Consider the following 23,511-nt stretch of genomic DNA (forward strand, 5'->3'; position numbering starts at 1 on the left):
ATGCATAAAATTAAATTGAATAGATCACAATTTTAAAATAAAAATTCAACATACCGATAGATCACTCCAGACAGGAAAAAAAAGGAAATAAAATGAAACCATCAATAAAAGAAATATTTGGAGCATGGTGATATGCACCTTAATCCCAGCACTCAGAAAGCAGAGGCAGGTGGTTCTCTGTTGATTATAAGGCAACTTGGTGTATATAGCCAGTTCCACACCAGCCAGGGCTAAATAGTGAGACCCTGACATGTGCACACACACGCAAGCACATGCACACGTGCACACACACACACACACACACACACACACACACACACACACACACACACGAAGGAGATAGGAAGAAAGGAATGAGAGAGAGAAAGAGGGAGGGAGAAAGAGAGAGAGTGAAGCAGTTGGCAAACACTGCCCATGATTCATTAAGCATATCAAGAAAAAACTAAATTAGTTAAAACAAGTGAAGTGGAAAGAATAATGACTGTGAATCTTGGCTCTGATGCTCAGTCAATGTATAAGTTGAGCCGCAGATTGTTCAACAGTTAAACACGACCACTTATTAGATTATTAAAGTGGCTTAATAATGTAATCCATGAAAAACATTTAGTATAACATATGACTCCTAGTGAGAGCTCAGAAAAACACCAGCTTAATTAAGATGTTAAATGTTAGAACTTGACTATTTGCAGAAGAAACTTTAAATGCCACAATATCATGAAAAGCAATAGAGCTGTTGGGCATCAAGCTCTTCTGTGGTAACCCAATGTCTAAAAACTTGAGTGTATATGAATACATGGTTCTCAACTCAAAACTTTCTCCTCCTCCTCCTCCTCCTCCGTTGTAGCTGTTGCTGTTGCTATTGCTGTTGTTGTTGTCCTTGTCATTGTTGTTGTTGTTGTTAGGGTAGAAGTGTAGTGTTTATTTCTACAGTTTATTTTTATGAAAAAAACCCTATAAGTAATATTAAAGGGAAAAACAGTGCCCCATGGCCAGTCAATACATTTGTTTTACATGGCCCAATATCAATATATTTGTAAGCAATATAGTTTTTCAACCTATTAAAAGAATAAACATAAAACCAAGTACAGCTAACACAACTGTTTTTAAGAGTTTGGAATAGAAAGTGTTTAATCTCAAGTCTAGTGTCCTAAAGTGACTAGTAGAAAAGTTGTCTCTTGTGCCTTCTATTTCTTTGTACAGAAAAGCTCCTACTTGCACTCTTCTGTTTGAAGAGAGAGCTGACATGAGGCCATCCAGCAAGGCCGTCCCTCAGACCTTAGTGTTCTCGGGGGGGGGGGGGGGTGTGAAGCGGTCAGTACAAACATGTATCTGTTTAATACCAGAAGACATTGGACGTAAATAGAAGAATGGAATTCAACAGCTAGGCAGACTGCTTCACATTTAGTTTATAAAGACTTCCAGACTCAAGCTTCGTCTTGAGCTGCAGTAGGCATTGTAAGCAATCAACAAAAAAGGCAGAAATATCTTAAGTATGAATATCTAAGTTATAGACCCATAATTTTTTTTTAAAAAGACGAGATAGCTACTTCAGTTGGCCTGTAGCCAGAACTATACCTATATCACATACAAAAAAAATTTAACGTCTTCTTTGAAAAGCTTTTTAGACACGAAGATCCCCTAATTTTGTCAGTAAGGTATGCAAAGTGTGCTTGCTCTATTAGCAAGTGCATCTTTATACACCTTAGACTTTCATCGTGCCGCTCTGGGTTCTTTCCCTTGCACTAACTCAAAAGAAGGAAGAGAATCCCCATTATGATCATCACTGTGTCTGTGTTAAGAGTACTTGACTTGTTTTAACTTTTTTCCTAGCCATATTAAATGTCAAATGAAATTAATTACTCCAAAAGGTAGGCAGCTCTAGTCACAGAAGCATTATTCACAACAGCTAAACATGGGAACAACTGGAATACAAGACTAAGCAGAGCAGCATGTACTCATGCAATGAGGTAATACCCGCCCTTTAAAAAAAAAAAGAAAGAAAGAAAGAAATTCTTGCCAAGTATAGTGGCATAAGCCTTCAACCAAAGCACCCAGAAATCAGAGGCAGGCAGATCTCTGTGTGTTCAGGGCTGGCCTGGTTTACATAGCAAATTAAGGTCAGCCAGAACTACATAGTGAGACCCTGACTGACTAAATAAATAAATATCTTCTGACATAAGCTGCAGCATGCATGAGGAATTACAGCAAGTGAAAGATATAGGACAAAGGAACATCACATGATTCCATTTTATAAAGGCAGAACACAATGAAATCCAAAGAAACACAAACTAGGATGGCAGTCCAGAGCAGGGCACTTGGGAGATGGAGAAGCACTCTGGCTACAGGGGTTTTGTTATGCACATTCTGCACATGGGTGGTGGTGGTGATGGCTGTACAAGGTGGACATACTTCATGCAGTTGAAATGTGCACCTAAAGATGGCGGAAGTGGCTGAGAAGGGTTGTTTTTATTTCACTTTCATGTACGAAAAGCAGGTGGATTGTTCATGCTCTCTAAATAAATAACTGATAATCAGTAATCTATTATTTTATTCTTATTAATTTATGGTTAGTTATTAATAATTACTAATTAATCAATTAATAATTTGTTCTCTAAATAATTACAAGGTTTTTTTTTTTTAAGCTGAGAGAAGCCCCTCTGTACCTTCAGCTGTGGTCTCCTCTCCAGCCAAGGGGACACTGAAGCCACCTTCATACTCCGCAGTCACATTTACCAAGTACAGGGTCTCCGGCTTCAAGTTGCTGAGAACAGCATTGGTGCTCGAGGCTGGCTCCACCACTGTGACCTCCTCATCCCCGCCAGCATCCTTGTAGGTGACGTGATATGAAAAAACATTTTCTCCAGCAGGAGACCATTCAGCTTTGAAGCTATTAGCAGTTATCTGAGAGAAGCGCAAGTCTTTTGGTGGCACATATGCTGTTTAAAAGGAAAAAAAAGGAGTAGTTTAGTACTTTAAATTTATGGAATAAAATCCGACCTCTTGACTCGGTGCTTCGGAAACGGTTGATACTCATTCAGTGGCAGAGTTATGGAGACCAATGAAGGTGGCCTCCGAGAGAAGGCCTCCTTTTTTTTTTTTTTTTAATTGAAAAAAAAAATCATTCATATTACATCTCAATTGCTATCCCATCCTGTGCATCCTCCCATTCCTCCCTCCCGCCCACTTTCAGCCCATTCCCCTTCCCTATGACTGTGACTGATGGGGACCTCCTCCCCTTGAATATGATGCTAGGGTATCAAGTTTCTTCTTGGTAGTCTGCTATTCTTCCTCCGAGTGCCATTGGGCCTCCCCATCAAGGGGACATGGCCAAATAAGGGGAGAAGGCCTCCTGTTTAAAGGGAAGTCCTGATCACTTTCCCTGATTACCGACAACAGTGATTAGAGTACATAAAAGAAGTAATTAATTAAAATGAGCTTGAATGCTGAGCTTCTCAAGACAAAGCATTAATAGAATATTCCTCCCACAAGTGTATATTTAGACAGTAGCAGATTTTAAATGAACCATAACAATTTTACGTTAGTGACAGGCAGACAAATATTTCAAAGTAAAAAATAAGGAATTATAATAACTGGAAGGTGCCTCAGTGGGGGTACCATTTGTCATGCAAGTATGAGGAACTGACTTGACTCCCCCAAATCCATAGCTGGATGCAGTGGGGTCCCTCTGAAACCCCAGTGCTTCAACAGAAAGAAGAGGGGCTCGAAGACAAGAGAACTCAGACTGAGATCACATCAGAGAGAACCAAAGACTGTCTCAAACAAGGTGTCAGTCTAGGGCAGACCCAAAGGCCTCTTACCTCCCACACACACACACACATATGGCATGTGCTTGCCCATCATCACACATACATAAATGTGTGGGCACACATATGCATACACACAGACACATATACATATACAAAAATGTTTTTAAAAGTATACTTGTTAAAGTAAGTATGCATTAAACTCATCATAAGAAGAGGAAATCCTTAATGCACATTTCCTTGTGGGGGGGGGCAAATACAAATAGGAGAGATATGAAAGTATAAAGTTATTAACAAAAAAGAAGCCAAATGTGTAAAAGTGACATATACTAGAAAACTTAAGAAGGGTTTAGAAAACAGAGGGATATTGTTAACTAAACACTGGAAAGAAGAATTTAGACAAATCAGGAAGAAAGAATGGGGAACTCCAGATATGAAGTGTACCCAAAAACAAACAAGAAAAGAGAATACACAAAAAGGATCCAAAGGTCCGAGACTGCTTTAGTTGTTTTGTGTTCAAAGGACCCAGATCGGTATCTACACAGTAGAAATTAAGTAAGTAGTTGTTTAATTGGCTATGACAAAAGAACAATGAAGCTGGGTCCCAGACTTCTTCGAAGAGGAAATCTTACTTGGGATTTTTTTCCACTAATTTTTTCACTAATAATTAAATGGTATGCATAAAATGACACATGTGAAAATTATCTGTCAGACCCAGTACACTATGTTTGATGGTTTTCAGTAGCAGTGAGACGTTTCCGGGTACCCAATAAATCAAAGAAGAACCCTACCCACGAATTTAGAATACAGAGTTCTACTCACCTTTCTTCTTTATGGCTGCCAACTCTTGCTCAATTCTAAGACAGATAGACTGTGTGAGTTCGAACGATATCCTTTGAAAGGCATCAAAATCCTCCACTGTGAACACATGGGTCTCAGCAGGAGGAGAGGCAATAGCTTCCAGTTCTGAGCGCACAGCATCCTTCACACCAACTGCAAAGATCTCCACATCCGAGTTCCTGAGTTTTATAGCAGGGTCCCTGAAAGCATCTGACGACTTCCCATCCGTAATGAGAATCATCACCTTCGGTACGTTGCTTCTCGACCCTTTGTTGGGCACAAATATTTTCTCTCTGACATAAGTCATTGCTTTCCCTGTGTTTGTGGATCCTCCTCTGTAGGGGAAGGTGTTTATTGCTTTGATTATATCTTCAACTCTGTTAAATTCCTTCAGTGTGAACTCGGTGTGAGGGTCTCTGCTGTACTGGACAAGACTTATCTGCACCCTGTTTGGTGAAATCTCAAAGCTTTTTGCAAGAACTTCCAAAAAGGCTCTAACTTTAACAAAGTTTGCAATCCCGATGCTATAGGAGCCATCAACCAAGAACACGATATCAGCTTTTATATCCACACCACGTGAACATTCTGTGAAGAGAAAGAAAAACTCCATTAAACAGAAACAAATCAAATGTAATAAAATTTATATATAGAGATCTCACTTTCTTTGTACGTGTACTTTTTTTTTTTTCAAGAACTGCTACAGAGTTGGAAAGGCAGCTGGGTGGGTACAGTGCTTCCTGGGCACGGCTGATGGCCTGAGTTTGGTTAGACAAAACCCACCTAAGAACCAAATGCACCTGCAGTGCAGAGCTGGGTTATGGGGACAGGCAGATCCTAGGGCTTGCTAGACAGCCAGTCTGGGCCAGTTTCAGAAAGACCCCACGGGGAAAAAATAATGGAAAATAAAACTACTGCAAGTACTGTCTTTACAATGAGCCCTGACCTAGTAGACCATAGTATCGTGTTCCAACCCCAGCAGTAAAATGGCTAACTTACCCACTTGAACTTTCATGGGCTGAGTCTTTTCCATTACGGAAATAGGCTCACTAGATGTCAGTCCCTTCATGGCAAAAACGCTGATCTGGTACTCTGTGTCAGCTGAGAGGTCACGAACATTGAGCGTGGTCGTCTGAGGCCCCACACTCAAAGCGTGATGTCGGCTCCCTGCGACCATTGGTGTAAGGAGGACCTTATAGCCAGTCACAGCACTGGGAGATGGATGCCAGCTCAGCCTAATGTATTTTGATGAGAGTTCTGTGACAACCAGATTTGAGGGAGGCTCGATGACTGGAAAAAATAATAATAATAATAGTAATCATGCGGTGAATAATAATTAAGTGCAACTCTATTAGGCATTACATTTGGGACTTCAATTCTTCTCACTCAAATTGACAATGGCTATATCAGAAAGTGCTGAGAGATACCCTTCCTCCCTAATTCCATCTATATGAACAAACAAACAAGTCGTACTGTCAGGATTTTAATTAGTACACTGAAAAGTTTGGTGGGGGAAGAATTTTTTAAATAAACTAATGAAAGTAGATTTAATGTTTCGTCTTTCTCTGAAACCAAAATTTTCATTTTGAATGTGATACTTCATTCATTGTCTTTATTTTCATGTCCCAGTATAGATGTTTACTAGCTATTGATTACACTGGTGATTTACTCAATACAGGCCCTGAAGAAGGAAAGACACAGCTGTAATGTGGTCATGGCTACCTGTGCAGGAAGGCTCAAACAGTGGCACAACAAAAACCTCGCCTGATCTTGGCACATGCAAAACCACACCTCAACCTGTTCAGAGTAGAGAGAGATAATCCAAGTAAAGTGAAAGTAGGTATATAGACTTCATGACAATACAGAGTGGGGGTGGGGAGGTTAGCCATTAGACGGTAAAGAAACAGAAAAGATTTGGAGGCTATGAAGCACTGAGAAGTCCTGGAAGAAGTTTAAAAAAAAAAAAAAAGTCAAAGAAGTTATCAAAATATGATGGAAGATGGAACCACATGAAAGTTATACATAACCACTTTTCAGCTCCCAGAGTGGCATGAAAACAATCATGGGAAAATATTAGGGCTTTCAGCGTTCAAACCGATACTTGTAAAATATTTTTTTGAGATGTTTCTTCTCTATTCCATGTTCTTAGAAGTAATGGCAGATAGAAATGGAAAAACTTCCCACGTGTGGGAGTGTCAAAGTGACCGATCTCTGAAAGATTCCTAAGCTTTGAGCGGATTAGGGAGCACATGATGATAGGAAGTCCTTGTCCTTAGGCAGCTGACAGAAACAATGTTGTCACATTTATGTTCTAAAATGCTAAAATAAGTGTATGCAACCTGACTCCAGCAGCCAATGTTAAAGTCTCAGCATAAAGCAATTAAAGCAAATACCAGAAAAGCCTGATTATGGATAGACAATATACACAAAGGAGGGGAATCTCATGAGGTCCCACCCTTAGACAAAGAACTACAGACAACTAAGGAATGATGAGTGAGAGAAATAGTTTTTTCCACAGGGGAGCCCCCTAATTGTTTACCCAATGTCAAGTAGATCCTTGAAATCATATTCATACAAGTAATACTGAACAGATTCATCAGGTTGTATTTATACATTTATGCATTTACACACATGCACTCAAACATAAATGGAGCAATAACAAACCAAAATAATCCATGAATCTTAAGGGAAGCAAGAAGGAACATGAGATGGTTTGGAGAAAGGAAAGAGAAGGAGGAAATTATGTAATCATATTTTAATTTTTTAATTAAATTAAAAATATTACATAACATAAATCCAATCAAAACTTGCCCCTTCAAAAATGTTCAAGAACTTCACAGAAAAATAAATATCTTGTCAAATCTTCTACTGGGAGGGAGAAAATAATATCAAGATATTAACAATATTGAGTTCAAAAACTGGATGATGACTGTAAGGTGTGATTAAGATGTGTCTATTATAAAATACCTATGAGGCAGGAACCACTGTCAGAAGCTTCTAGAAACTATGTACCTCTCAAGAAACAAGCACTCACCTTCTTCTCCACTAACCAGTTCACCAAGTTGCTCATCAACTCCTGAACACACCTGGGAGATGATCTCATTTTGAATGTCTACAATCGCGTCAAAGTTGGCCACATTGAAAACATGGTTCAAGGAAGGTGTGGATGCAATTTGTTTGAGTTCTTTTGCATCTGCAGCTTTAATGCCTTGAAAACAAAAGGGTGGGGATACATCAGAGTGGAAAACGTATCTGCTCCAAGAAGCTCCTTGCAATTTTCTCAATCTTCTAAACACTGAAGATATTTTAACCCTTTTTCAGTCAAAATCCAGAGTTACTTTGGCATATGCCTTTAATCCTAGCACTTGGGAGGCAAAGGCCTGAAGACTTCTGTGAGTTTAAGGTCAGCCAGACCCATATAGTGAGACCTTGTCTCAAATAGATAGATGATAGAAAGATAGATAGATAGATACATGATAAACAAATGTTCAGTGACAAAGCATTTTGTAATCTCACAAAAAGTGACCATCCAAAGAGAAAAACAAATGGTCAATAGAAGAGCCCCCATTCTAACTATGTCATCACTTGTCTCTGTCATCTGTAAAGATAATTTTTTTTTTATTACTAAGTGCTGAATGAGCTGGAGACCTGTGAATATTTCAAGTATTATGTAATGCATAAAATCCACTTAATGATAATACAAGGAGGATCTTTATTAGAAACACTGGCAGATGCTTGTTTGAAAAGTAGAGAGCTGGCACTTAATCCATATGCTAAGAGAGTTTTATGAGGAAACAGATAAGCAGAATTTTTACTCAAGGACAGCTTGGCATCATACTATCCTATAAAATGCAGTAAGCACTTTTGACAGTATCCTTCATTTCTCTTTGTAAGCATTGGGTGTACTGAAGGAGATCTAGAAGGAAAATGGCTGGTCAGACTTAACCTACCCAGAGAGAAAACCTCAACTCCGATATTCCGAAGCTCCCGTGCTGAAATTTCCACTTCGTCCTGAGATTTGCCATCCGTGATAATAATTGCCACTTTAGGAAATCCAGCTCTTGAGCCAGCAGATTCAGTGAAAGTGTTTTTAACTAAGTAATCAATGGCATCCCCTGAAAAAAAAAAAAGAAATATGTCCATTTACTCTACGCACTCATTTGCCAAAGTTCCAGACTAAGAAATTAAGCACAAAGGTACTACTATATAACCATTTTTGAATTTCTTTTTGAAATACAGATTCATTTTAAACAAGAATATAATCTCTAAAACATACCTGTCATTGTGTTGCCACCTTTGTATGGTATTTTTTTAATTGCAGCAAGCAGATCTTCTCTTCGGTAATACTGATTTAAGTTAAATTCAGTCCTGGTATCCGAGCTGTACTGAACAACTCCAACCCTTGTCTTCTCCTCCCCAATGTCAAATGCAGACACAAGGGCAGCAATGAAGTCTAAAATGTACTTGAAGTTATTTCTTCCCACACTCCAGGAGCCATCCACAAGAAACACTAAGTCTGTCCAGGCACTGACAGAGCACTCTGAAACACAGTTGACATATTTTGAATGATTGAATCAGTTCATGTTTAAAAAAAAAAAACCCAAGGGATAACAATGCAAACATGTTCCTGAACCATGCTATGCTATTCCTTTGAATGTATTTGACCTATTATTTTCCATCTATACACGTCAAAGAATATAAAATCTTATAAGGACACTGAAGCATTTTTAGTGCATTTATCAAGATTCATTAATGGGATTGGATGCCTTTATATTGCTATTTAAGATATTCTGTGCAGAGAAATAACAAGACGTGGGATATGCTGCCCAGGAGAACATAGTCCAAGCACACACACTGACACTTGCATTTCTAAACCATATGTTTACTCTTCCCCAAATGAAGATGACATAACACATCTGGGAGAACACAAAAGAAATGTCAACAGAGTCTTCTCCAGCCTTATCTATCACAGATAAATACAATCTGTGCTCTTCAAGCAGAAGTGTCTGAGTTGAAAAGAAGAGCAAATGTTTTAATAGTCTGTCATATTTTCCAATATAAACATCTGTTTATAGTTGACATATTCTATGCATACAGTCGGGCAAAGTAACCAAAATATCTTGTCTTCGTCATTTATGTACTTAAATTTGATAACTAAAGTCTCTGTTACTAAACAAAAAGAGGAAGAAATGTTGTTAACTCAAAAGTCTAAATTCCCATATGCTATCCTTAAGGGAGTAAAAAGCCATGCTCTTTTATAACCACACATTATCTTTCCTTCTTCTGTAGCCAAGGAGGCAAGTTAGTTTTCATGAAGATTTGTATTTGCAAAGCAACATTTAGTGGATTTCTGAAGATGTTTTTGTCCTTGAAGTTAGTTGGTAGATAATAAAAAAAGAAGTATTTGGCAGCGAGAAGCAGGAAAAGGTTCTGGAAAATTCTGCAAGACAATTTCAAGTCGCATGCTTAAATAATTTTTGTATGCTGTTTAATGGGGCAATTTTAGTCTATTAAAAATCATATCTGGCAGAGTATTTTGATTTAGAATAAATATTGATAGTTTAGAGAAAACATTAATGTAACTGCATACAAGAAACTTCATGTTAGATTATTGGACATCTGAGGAATGATAAACAGTGATCTAGAGGAAAATTTCCCAGAGAAAGAGGCCTTAGTGTTTATAATGTTTTTATGATCAGTCTGGGTCATAAATCCAACTTACAAAGTGGCAAAAATCAGAAGTCCAAGAAACTCCTTAGGAGCTCACCCTAGCAAGCCACACGAAGCGGTGTCAGACAAAAAGGAGACTAACAGCCTCAAAGCTGAGACTAAATAAAGGTGCTTTTCATCTGGGTACATAGTCACCAATTTCTTAGAGATGGGCTGCAGAAACTAGAAGGATTGGGAAAGCTGATATCATCAGCCAAGGTGACAGAAATATGGCAGAGATGAGATCAGTGTTCAAGTAGACTTAAAGTTTATTCCATAGAGTTGTTACTTCAAGCGCTAAGACTGTCTCAGTCTTCTCCCATGAGTCCATATCATCTGTTGCTACCAATTTGTCTTAGGAAAAAATATTGACCAGAGGGTTAGAACTCAAGGTCTGTGCGTATTTGGTTACATCTTTCTCTCCTCTAACTATACTCCTAAGGAAAGACTATAGCTACTAATTTATGAAAGATGATCTAGTTTTGTCTATAAATAGAATATCTACTACAGTGCATCTGTGAATTCTACAAATCCAAGCAAAAATGTAGAGAGAAACTCACTTTGTATCTCTATTTTTCCAGGTTTCTTCTCCCCTGGCTTTATTGGTCCACCTGTTTGAACTGAACCAAAAGCCCATCATTAACAAAAGAAACTACCACAAATATTTTTATCATGAAATATATATGCTCTTAAGTATATGTTTTAAATATATACTCCTATCATTAATACTTAAAACTGAAGTGTGGGTGTGTGTGCATGCATGCATATGTGTTTGTGTGTGTGCTTGTGTGTGTGTTTGTGTGTGTGCATGTGTTTGTGTGTGTGTTTGTGTGTATGTGTGTGCATGTGTGTGTGTGTGTGTGTGTGTGTGTGTGTGTTATACATTAAAACAAAATACATTGTTCCTTAATATTGTGTTTCAAATGCGTGGTCAAACGGCCAAAAATTATTTCCTTAGAAATAATTTGTTTTAATGAAATATTAGAGATATTTCAAAAAACCTTGCATTATTGCTTGAAGTTTTTGATGTTTTAAATAATTTACATTCAGAATATTTCTGCTACCTCCAGAGACCAGGGTTAAAAAGCATGAATGAATTGTTTGTAACCACTAATAACAAGAATATAGGAAGTGGTACTGATATGTTACCTATATAGTAGGTGATTTAATATGAAGTTGGAAAATTGTCTGCAAAAATACATATACATATATATCTGTGTAACAGTAATAATCAATGAGACTAGGCTATCAGTTTGAAAGTAGGGGGGACACAGAAGTAGTTGGAGTAAGGGGACTTTGTTGAGGTGAAGGGATGAAAGGGAAGGAAGAAAGTGATATAATAATATTTTAACATAAAATGTACAAAAATTATTTCAAAATTTAAAAAAATGACAGAAAAAAAATTAAAGTACTTAAGTGCGTATGTGCTCTTACTTGTTAGCTGGCCAATAACTGGCACACTTTCTTCCACTTCATCATAGGAAGTTATAGTCACCACATACTGTGTTTCAGTCATAAGATCTGATAACAGAGTTTCAGTGCTACCAGCAGCGAGGGTAAATTCTTTAGTGTGATCATCTGGAAACACAAAAAGAAAACTATGAATCCAACAAAAACCTTCCCAAGACTAAGATGTTACAAAAAAATACCTAAATGTTCCCCAAAACTGAAACTTTTACCATATGCTTCTTCCAGACACCCAAGCATTGTTTTAACTGTCTTCCAAAAATAAGGCCTTGCCTTTCTGGAAAACCAACATACGCAATGGCATTGCCTTTCTCTGACAGTCACACTCAAAACCTTTTAAACTCCGGAAATTCTTCTAAATCAAGGTTATGTCAGAATATTAGACCAAAAATATATCATCATTTTACGACAACAGAAAATAATAAAAAATTGATGAATAAGATATGACTCAGAAAGCAATTCAACTTTAGATTTTTAAATAGGAAGAGAACAGATAGAAAAAGCGAATGTAGGCCACACTCGAATCAGTACCAATCGTCCTCTGAACTGACTGAACTGGGTAGCACATGTCTCCAGGTATCATATGCTGAGTATTTATATGCATATGGCAGCCCTCTAGATTCTTTCAACTCTCAATTCAATTGGAAAATATGATAGCTCCTAGGGACTGCATGCCTGTTAATACTTCAATTATCTTAAATGTGTTTCACAAAGCATAATTAAGAAGGGTGCCATATTTAGCAAGAGTCTGAGAAAGGCTCCTGGTTTCTATGGGAGCCATGTACAATAAGCACCGCTTTGTAGGACATGAGGACACGGGGGATATATTAGCCCGCAGCTTTGTGATGCTCATTTTGAACACTGAACACCAATATTCACAGTATCTAGAAGCCTCGTGGACCATAGTTGGTATGTTTTAGAATATTCTTTAGAGCAGATGAAATAGGAAAAGGTGAAATTTTCACTCCTTCAGTTCTTTGTCCATAGTGTCTTTTTTAAAAGCTCCCTTATAAGAACGCGTTTTAAACGACGGGTGTTCTAAAAGGCAAGAGATAAATAAGCACAGCCCTAGTGACTAGCAATATTGGCAATACCCATGCCCACTGCCAACCAAAGAAGACTTATCACTTAACCAGTGCAAACGGTGCCTCTCCCACCTGTTATTAGACATTGGTTCTCCAGACTTGGGCAACATGGTTAACACTGCAGATGACACAATAGTATCACTTTGCCTTGTTTACTTTAAGTATTGGGATTGGACTCTATAGCCCTGAGTCCACCAAATGCCTGGTGACACCAAATGCTCTGGCTTGATCATGCTTGCCATCTTTGTGATTAAATGTGATGTTAAGCAAACAGACATATGATCTCATTGTCTCTATAGTAAAACCTTTGCATCTTGAAACTCACCTGTTGTAGAGACCACTGTTATTCTGTAGCCCACAATCGGGTCAGCTGGTCTCTCCCAGGACATATGAACAGTATTTTCATCTATAATTTTAAAATTCAAGTCGGAAGGTGGGTCAACTGCAAAGAGAGGGTTGAAGTTAGTTGCACTTCCCAACATCAGAAAATGGTTAATATGATTAATGAAAAACTGTGTGAGCAAAGCTTACTAAAGTTGTCTTTGCATAAATTTGTTTCCAACAAATATAAAAGATATCTTGTTGGATCAGAATAAAACTACAATGCTGACAAGATATGACAAAACATCAGAAAGGGGCACAAACCACAAAGGACAGCACGGAACACTTGATACTTGAGTTGCTAGGTCATTCTGGAATGACCAGCAAAGTCAAGTAGTATAGAAACATGTTCGGATACAAGAACAATGAAATCACATAAAATAACCACATGTGCAAACGATTCACATAACAATTAAGGAAATTCAATACATGCTGAGTGCATTTTGAACAGGCATGCCAAATCACAACCTGCTTACAACCATAGGCGTTAATTGAGAACAGTGACATCATACATTTTTATAATGTGGAAAGAAAATCATTGGTGGTGGTTTGGGTTCAATCTCTGCATTGTTTCTTTGTTATTGTTGTTTGATATATCTCAATCTGTGGCAGAAGCTTTAAAAATGGATTTGAATAGAAAAGAAATCATAAAAAATGTGTCTCACAAGGAAATATACATTTAAATGTATATTCATATTGAATATAGGCAAATGGTTAATAACTCATGAGTATATACAGTACTAGAGATGTTTATAAAACTGATATTCTGCCTGTTTACACCAAACTGCTGTGTTCCCAAGGTGTAAACCAACATGATCATTGCCCTTGTCCATACTACAAGTGGCATTTTAAGTTAAAATGTCAGAATGGCCCTTTACACAACAATGGTTAATTATGAAAAGACAACATCGATGCATATTTATGGGCAATTATTTACAGAACTTGAAGGAAATAGTGAAGAAAGGTCAGCTTTGGGAGACATGACTGTGCATAAAAAAAAAATTTGGCGAAATCAATGACAGAAATAACTGAGAAGTACAGAAAAAGGAAGTACATACAAAACCGTACAGCCTCATGCACATGTCAAGGAAATGTTGACTCGATTTTTAGTTCCCCACAATGAACAAAAGCCTCCATGTACAATTGCCATTACACAAAGACATTCCTGAGATATTTTATAATGATATTCTCTATGCAGTGCTCATGCCATCTCGTGCAGCATTGTACTGACTCACTGTCAGTGCATGGTCGGTGCTTTGAAGCAAGTTGCACTGTCGATGGTTTTCCGCCATATTCTTCTCTAAATGTCTCAGTCGACGGGTATTACTCCCTGACAGTGAGAAGGTTCACCGCTCTTTTAAGAGGTTACCATCCCCACTTAGAAATTTTTGTTTTGTTTTGTTTTGTTTGTTTGTTTGGTTGGTTGGTTGGTTTTTTTTTTTTTTTTTGGTTTTTCAAGACAGGGTTTCTCTGTGTAGCCGTGGCCATCTTAGACTCACTTTGTAGACCAGGCTGGCCTCGAACTCACACCGATCCGCCTGCCTCTGCCTCCCGAGTGCTGGGATTAAAGGCGTGCGCCACCACACCCGGCTCCCCACTTAGAATTTTATGAAAGTCAATTGAAATGCAGTAATAGCTCTGAGATGGTTGGACAGGGATTAGAGCTGTCTTTAACACTCATAGCACATTTTTTTTAAGGAAACAAAACTAATCAGGCAAACATCTGCTTTAATAACTTGCCACTTCCATCTGTAGGAGTTGGCCTTATTTTCTTTGGATACACTAGCAGAAGAATGAACATTACTATCTTACTGTCCATACACAGGCAGTGAGATTAGAACTATTAATCTACATGCGCAGTTTAATCAGTCGGCATTCTTCTGTCTGTAGCCATATTGCAACGTTTAGCTAAATTCATCACTTAGTATATGTAACAAGCATGCAACAGATGTTAATAGGACGATGGGGTACTAAGAATATCATTATAAAATATCATTCTGATAGCAATGGCTCAGGACAAATTTAATGCAAAGGCAGACACAACCGGCCTGAGCAGCTTTTAAAAAAAAAAAATCAGTACATGGGAAAATAGTACCACCAACCTTGGAGGAAATTGACCTGAAGCGGCGGCCATTAGGTTAAAACTGCTGGAGGTCAGCAGCGGCCCACCTTGTTGATATCCAAGTGACCAGGATTCCAGATAGACTGAAAAAGTGACTGCGGGGGGGGAAAAGTCTTGAACATTTTAGAGGATTGCAAGGTGCTTAGGGAAACTCGGATGTGGTACATGGGATTTGCAAGTAGGAAAAGTGGCCACCAGTGTGTGAAAAGTAGAACCTACTCTGCTGTTTGTGTTCTTCTGGTTAATTTCACCAGATATACAACATTTCAAGGTTGTCATTTCATTTAGATAGTTTGCGATCTCTTGTGAAAAAAAATAACAATAATGAAGTAGGTGTGAGGGTATGACCCGTATCAATTTAAATCAACACAAATATGTGTTTTACTGATTTGGAGAAAAATTTACATTAAAATGATTCACAACCACCATTACACTGTCACAGAGTCTAGGTGTTTCATAAAATAATGCTGGTGCTGCCATAGTGCAAACACTAACTAGCTACATATGGGTTGGAAATGCAAGCCACCATAACCAAGCCTAGGGAAACAATTAAAATTGTAATAACAGTCCAATTCATGAAACCTGGGTACTCATCATAGAGAAATAAAAGTTTAAGTATTTATAACTGGCATTTAATTTTATACTTAAACATAATGCTTTTGTTATCAAAATACTGTGATATGAGAGTAGAATTCTGATGAAATTTCTGTGACGAAAACTGTAGAACATAGGACATAGGAGGAACGGCCATACTGTGTAAAATGTCTTTAAAATGTCTTCTATGTCTATAACATGTAGACATTTAAACCTTTTACTTGTTATTTCCTTTTGTCTTCATAATAGCCTAACTAGAGGCCCCGTAAGCCGTGTTTTACTAATGAAATCAAGAGAAATCAGCACAACTCATAGATAGCAACAATTTTATATTGTTTTCTCTACAGTTTTTGCCACATTAGATTAAATAGAAGAAATATTTCAGTCAAAAATTTTAAGATTCAACATCTATACTACTGTTAATGGTAATATGTATACACATATTTTTCTATTCTCTGAAAAGCCACTATGAGAAGAAATGCCATCTGTTCAGTAATATATATATGTAGCATGCTGACATCTGCAACTCAAATATAGATACAGCTTGAAAAGCAGCTATATTCACCACTGTACTACTGATGCAGATAGAAACAGAATTTAACATATTCACACACTTTCTCAAACATTTTAAAAACTAGTGTGTCTGTCTTGATTTAAAGAAAAATAACTCCTTTCCAATTTAAGTACCCAACAAGAGTCTATATTCAATAATTAACCATGGCAGAAATAAACACATGGATGGATGGATGGATGGATGGATGGGTGGATGGATGGGTGGATAGATGGATGGATGGGTGGATGGATGGATGGATGGATGCATGGGCGGATGGATGGGTGGATGGATGGGTGGATGGATGGATGGGTGGATAGGTGGATGGATGGATGGATGCATGGATGGATGGGTGGATGGGTAGATAGATGAATGGATGGTAGGTGGATCAACGGGTGAGTGAATAGATGAGCTGATGCATATAAGTTATAGACAAAAAATGTAAAAGCTGCATTAAAATATCAATTGAGGAACTCCTACTTCCTCATCTGAAAAGTAAAACTATCAGAATAGTTCTCTGGTTATAATGATTTGTTTCAAGAAATATATTTAATATTAGTTCCTTAGTCTACACACAGGGCAATTAAAGGCATGGATTAAAATCACTGATGAACTGATAATAATTGTTTATTATATGTCATAAACTATAAGTAAAACTTAGAAAAATTAAAACTCTGTATTTCACAAAATTTATGTCCATCTCAAATTCTGGATTAATGAGAAAGGTGCCCAATTCTCAAAGAACAGTGACCATTCACTGTTTAATGCGAAGTTAACGTCTTTAAAAAACTTATTAACATATGATAAATAAACCAAACTAACACAATTTGGGTCATACAGAGTACTAGCAAAGCTTAACGTTTGGTAATCTATGGTATATATGAGTAATAATATAAATGTATATGTAAAAAATGAAATAAAAATATATATGCACATTTTAAAAAGTTTGCTAGTCTATTTAACATCCAGTTAAGGCCCCCAAAAAGTCACCTCTGCCTCTATTTCTATAGGATACAGTAACCTCGCATAGAAATATAACTCATCTTACAAACAGAAGAGCAATGTGGAAATTTCATTATGGTTTTTAAGAGGCAAAAATATAAATTTCAAAACAATTTAAATTAATATTAACAACTGCATTTCTAGTACGTAAAAAAAAAGAAAGCAAATTAAATGTATGCGGGAACCATAGGACTATAAGAACATATGAGTCACACAAAAGAAAGCCAAGGAACCTGCCCTACCTCAGCAGGAGACTCCAAACAGAGGGGCAAGCTGAAACTTTGAAATGCCCCAACAAAAAGATTTCCGAGAGGAAAAGAAAATTCTACTTTCTAGGCCAGTGTCTCCAGAAAGACTTTGGCCACCAATTTTGTTAGCCCTTCACAGGCTCTTGGGGCCACTTAGTTAGTAGTTAGCACCAGAGCTGAGCTGCCCAACCAGGAGCTAACAGCCACACGTGGCTCTCAAGCACTTGAAGCGTGGCCAGTACCAAATGAAATGTGTGAAGCACATATGTGTGGCTTCCAAATCTTAGAGCAGAAATGCAGAGGCGCTCACTGATGGCTTTTCTATCAATTACATGTTGAAACAAAAATAGTATGTTTAAAACCTTTCATTAAAATCAATGTTTTTGTTCCCTTTTATTTATGACTATAAATAAATATTTAAGTTATATGTATGGCTTACATTTGTGACTCGTATTTCTGTTTGACATTACCAAACTACAAAACAATCCAAAAATGAATCTTATTAAAATATAGTGGCCTAAGGGAGGAGGAGACAAGAGTCTAAGAAAGAAAGAAGAAATAAAACAAAAAACTACACCATATGGAAATTAATACAAAGTTAAATGATAAAATATGAATTAATCAGAAAGGCAAATAGTATAACACCCTTTTTAACTGTATTTTGCTGCTGGCCAGTCATTACTAGCTCAGAATTGATGGTTTCCACTTAGCATAATCGCCAGCCTAACCCTATACTTAAGAACTCTCAAAACTCTGATTTTTCAAAGAACTATTTTCTTAATGAGCAATAAACAGGCTACTTCAGTGACTTATCTAAAAATATCTTTAGTAGTGCTTCCAGAAGTTTCTCAAATAAAATTCCTTCCTAACTGACGACACAGTCAGGATTACTGAAAGGCCACCTCGTTAGAATCCTCCTTCGGGAGGCTGGAGGAGCCTGTAGGTTTACTACCCAAGTCAGCCAGGCCAGCAGGCATCTGTGGATCTTAAATGTGCTGGACATCTGGAGACGCTCTGATTTTCTAACAGTAATTATCTGTACCTGCAGTTTTGAAGGAAAACATTAAAAAAACAAAAAATAAAAACACCTCAGATTGTCAGGGAACAGCCCTAGATACCTACCCCTCTGCAAGCAGTCCACTCTACTCTGGAATTTCAAAAAAGAAAAAACTTTTTAAGATTAACCCATTTATCTTGCAGAATGATTAGTTTGCCAATTGAAAGAGCCGGTGTAATTATTACATGAAAGTGGCTTGTTCAATAAATACCGAGATATTAAAGCAGCAAGTGCACCAAACTGAACAAAATTAGGTTAAAAGTCTAACAAAACCTTTCTAGAGGCCAGGGTACAAGGAGCCGCTTTGGAGCGTTGAAATATGCCTGGCCACCTAGTGCCAAGGCGCTGAGGTCAGATGTGGCCAGGTCTCTCTGAGCCAAGCAAGGGCAAGAGCACGCCCAAGGGGGTGCCTGGCTCCCAGCAGGACTCCAGGCTGGAAACCCTGGCCCCAAGCCAACCCCACTGAGCTGGACTGCTCTGGGATGTGTGCTTTAGAGATCTTGGAACCAAACACCTACAGTAGAGTCCCTAGGTTGAGTGAGCACCCGCTAGGGGTCGGTTTCTGCTTGTTACTCATTGCCCCACCAGCCCACTTCCCCAAGCCAAGAGTAGTTTGAAGGTCTGCTCCTTTGCTTGAAGGTTTGGCCTAGCCAGTTGGCCTCCCTTAACCTGCTCAAAAAGAAAGGAAAGGAAAACCAGACGCGCGGGGCTAGCAGTGTTGGAGTCTTTTATTTCATGTTGTCACCAAGGTCACAGTCCCGATGAGCTGCAGATCCTATGAGAACGTCCATGTTCTGAGGTTCCGGGTACCCAACCTCCGGCATCCTCCTGGTAGAACTGGACGCAGCTGCTGCCCTATCCACAGAACTGCTCCTCAGGGAAGGCGGCAGTGTAGGTGGCAGTGTGGACAGCACACTGCAGAGACAAGCGCGAGGAGAGCACACCGCACTGTACGGAATAGGGGAAGCAGAGAGTTCGGAAAAGGACACACCTCAGAAGTTGGGCGTTTCTCTGAAGAAGAGAAACCACCCACCGGAGAAGTGCAGAGAAAATAGAGCAAGCAACAGGAGCAGGAGATGAGAGTCTTTTTTTCCTCTCTTGAAATTCGGCAGTCTCACTTGCCTGCCGTGGGGGAAGTAAGCATTTTACCTTCTGCCTCAATGGAAGACAGGAGTAGAGCCACGCCCAGGGCGGCCAGCGCTCGGGGAAGCCTGGTCTGCATGGCTGGGCCTCAATTCACAGCCTCATGAAGGGATCTGCAGGAGGAAGCAGTGACTCGTCAGAACCCAGCCTGAACAGGCCAGAGACAAGGTTAGACTGCAGCCCAAACGTGGTCCAGAACGCAGCCACATCTGCCTTTAAAACAACAGAGCTCCGTCTAGCACATAATGGATCTATTGTGGAGCCATGAAAGCCAAGCTCCTCCAATAGGTTTAATTGGGGCACAGGTAAGGAATTCTAGTTCTAAGAGGCTACTCTCCTCCCGGGTGCTGCTTCTGCTTAGTAGCCTGCAGAAGGCCTGGCCAGACGGCACATGACTTCATCCTGCCAAGCAGATGGATAATTTAGAGGTCATTTTATCCCTGACTCAACCAAGTGTCTCTTCCAGCTGGGAATTTCATTTGGCTGATTTTCCTAACTGCTGTATGCTTTAGATCACCGTGCTTAGTGGTCTCAAAGAAATTTGAAAAGAGTAATAAGCTTCTTCTATTCTATTTTCTTCTGTTTGTCCTGACTAAAAGTATGCAAGTCTTTAAAGTTATATAGGGATTGTGGAAAGCCCAACTGGAACCCAGTTCTTCTGATAACCATGTCGTTTTCACATCTGATAAACCCTTTACCGAAGATGAGGGGGAACCGACTCTAAAACACATACTCAAAAGAGGCGAAACAGTAGACAGAAACGAAATACCCTCGTCTATTTTCCAGTTCTTGAATTTTAAAAACTTCAATAATTCATCTTTGTCTTTAACTAGTTCTTAATGCTGGAAGATTAGAATTAATACAAGCTCCAGGGGGTGACAGGTTCTTACTTTCTCCTGGTTTGGGAACTAGATTTAACTCCTTAATGGCAAAGAGCCCTACTCATCTTTTGTAGTTTCCCAACGCACAGTTTAATGAGCGGGATGGACTGCCCTCAGATCCGATATAGAAACAAGAGTTGCCAGCAAGGATCTAGACTGAGAAGGTGCTTTTAGCCAAACACACAAACAGGACAAGAGGATTCAGAGGTGCATGCATTGCTGCAAGGCAACACCACAGGCCTCGGGACAAATGAGAGAGGGAGGAGCACTGGTGCTTGGGAATCCACAGATAAGCCAAAGGTTGGGCTCTCCTTGAGAAAAGAAACTGACAGTCTCCAGCCATGCTTTTCCAAACCATTGGCACAGGGTTAGTTAGGGCAGCTTTCCTCCTCATCGGAGTGCAAATTGCATTTTACATGTCTGATGAACAGGCAAGCCAAATTGCCCAGGGCTCCTTTTTATGAAGCCAAGATTAAAATTTTGGCGTATCTCAGAGATCTAAGGGATTTTCGTAATGTCTTCTCTCCCCGCACCTCGCCGTAATTAACAACATTTCTAACCCTTTCCTGCAGTAGTTAAAATTTAAAAAAATAAAAAATAAAAATAAAGACTTATTGTTATCATCGCTCGGCCCCATAACGTTGCTATAATAATTTGGAATGCAGCTGTGCTCACGAAAAGTTAAAAGATGGAAACCTACCCACAAAAACCGGTGTGCAGTTTTGGGGGGTGTTAAATAAACTGAACAAAACCTTGAGTCTCAGAAGCGCGCTTATCTTGGTCTAGTGCGCCACCTACCGGCTGCCTGACTCAGCATCAAGAATGAATCATCTCTCTTTGGGGTAATGTGATGAATAACTCAGCCTTCTCAGCCAGCCAAGAACTCCGTGCGTATACGTTTTTAAAGAAAAGCTTCTCTCTCCTTCTTAGCCAAAACATTTATCGGAGTGCTTAGCAACACTCCATTGAGCATTCTCAGACATAGATGTCTGAGAGAGGCCGCCCCTACGTGGCAGCAGGATTTCCCTCACTTCCCCCTCATGAATGAAAATGAATCAGCTGCCCGGTGTGGGGGCGCTATGGGAACTGATCCCTTTCGGGCAACTCGCCCCTCCCCCACCCCTTACTGGAAGAGGCCAACTCTTTAACTCCTTCAAGTTAAGTTTTTTTCAAACGCACTCACAGGCACAAATATGCTTCATGGGCCCATCTTGATTCCAGGCGTCACCTACCTCCTCTATAACTGCAGTCTTTACCTTAGGTAGCCAAGGTTGAGCTCAGTCTCATCTCTTTTGCCCCATCCTTCCCCAGTGTTCCTTAGAAGGCTCCAACCGTAGAGTTGGGGGAAGGTGGAGGGCATATGCCAGAGATATCCGAACTGGTCAAGGGAAGGTGTCTCCACACACTCTGATGTCTACTACATTCAAAGACTGGAGGAGAAGCCTTACCTCCAGGTCCCACTGACTGACCCTGGCTAAGAACGTAATCCCAATGCATTCAAGACAAATCCAAGAGGATGCCTCAGAAGTAGTGAAAGCCAGGCTAATCCACCAACCTTTGAAAGCATTGGAGGATAAAGCCAGGGCAGCAACCCTGGATCGTCTGGAGAAGGCACTCGCGCCCAGCCTCACCACGCCGGAGCGCTTTCTACTGGCCCTCCACAGAATTCTGCACCGAGCATGCAAAACTTTATTTCGTTTTCCTGCAACGCCTTGTGCCCCCCCCCCCCCCCGCTGCAAGTTGGCATCCCTGACAAAGCCACCAGATAATAAAGAGCGACCTACACAGCCCATGCACTTCACTGAAAGCGACAACGTCTATAGAGGACGTCCCCCTGGATGGGTGCATTGAGACGTACTTTGCGCGCGAACAAGGCACATTTCCTTCGCCCTCCAAAACTTTAAAGATATTGCAAAGTTCCCTCTGCCGCAGATCTGAGTATCTCAGGCACACAAATCAATCGCTTTCCAAAGCTAACCGGCCCCTGCCGGGCATTCTGCTTGTTCAGGATTAAGGTGCAAGCAAGAAGTGACTTTCCCATTTTCTTTGGGGAAAGCCGAGGGGTTGGGGTGTAGGAGGTACGGGGTGCCGCAAAAGCTAGACTGACCTGAGCCGGCGGTGACAGAGGGAGTGGGCGTCCAGCAGCCGGCGCGTGGTACCCCCTCGAGCCCGGGAGAGCGCTGCGCTTGGGAGCACCTGGCGGCCGCGGGGGTGGGAAGGGCGGCGGGAGCACCGAGGAGCCGCGCCTGGAGCAAGGAGCGGAGGCAGGGGAACTGACTGCAGCTGCTGGCAGACGGGTCTGCGGCGGCCGCCTTCGCCGACTGGGAAGAGGCTCCGCACCGCGGGCTACTTAATAGAGGGCTGTTCCCGGCTCTCAGTTTACTCGGTTACGAAACGCCTGAGAAGGTGGAAGGCTGCCACGGGTGATGTATGCTCTTCGGCGGTGAAGGAGGTCTACTTTTGGGAACGTGTGCATACTTCGAGCATTCCTTCAGCGTGAGGTGGCGATCGCCGTAGTAGCAATGCCCCTCCGGGGGCGGGGAGGAGGGAGGGAGAGAGGGGGACAGCCGCAGCCGGGTTCACTGCCAAGGGAGGCCGCGGACTCCTCCGCTTGGGGCGGGCTAGGGGGCTCGGGTTTCCCCATCACGACGAGTTTCTTCAGTTTTTCTAA

The 23,511-nt window shown here is 40.1% G+C and overlaps 1 protein-coding gene across 1 annotated transcript in view; it reads right to left on the reverse strand.

Moving 5' to 3' along the window:
* The window catches only part of Col12a1 (collagen type XII alpha 1 chain), a 112,684-nt gene extending 89,312 nt beyond the window's left edge, over positions 1-23,372 (reverse strand). Inside the window, exons 1-11 of the mRNA XM_051140003.1 lie at positions 22,948-23,372; positions 19,966-20,072; positions 13,188-13,304; positions 11,745-11,888; positions 10,871-10,930; positions 8,878-9,141; positions 8,552-8,716; positions 7,636-7,809; positions 5,601-5,891; positions 4,587-5,189; positions 2,664-2,936 (exon numbers count right to left, since the gene is read on the reverse strand). Coding sequence (XP_050995960.1) covers positions 2,664-2,936; positions 4,587-5,189; positions 5,601-5,891; positions 7,636-7,809; positions 8,552-8,716; positions 8,878-9,141; positions 10,871-10,930; positions 11,745-11,888; positions 13,188-13,304; positions 19,966-20,038 — 2,164 coding nt within the window. The 5' untranslated portion in view covers positions 20,039-20,072; positions 22,948-23,372. The remainder of the gene's footprint in view (positions 1-2,663; positions 2,937-4,586; positions 5,190-5,600; positions 5,892-7,635; positions 7,810-8,551; positions 8,717-8,877; positions 9,142-10,870; positions 10,931-11,744; positions 11,889-13,187; positions 13,305-19,965; positions 20,073-22,947) is intronic.
* Between the last annotated feature and the right edge of the window lie 139 nt (positions 23,373-23,511).

Source organism: Acomys russatus, chromosome 32 (assembly GCF_903995435.1).
Source record: "Acomys russatus chromosome 32, mAcoRus1.1, whole genome shotgun sequence".
Lineage (NCBI taxonomy): Eukaryota > Metazoa > Chordata > Mammalia > Rodentia > Muridae > Acomys > Acomys russatus.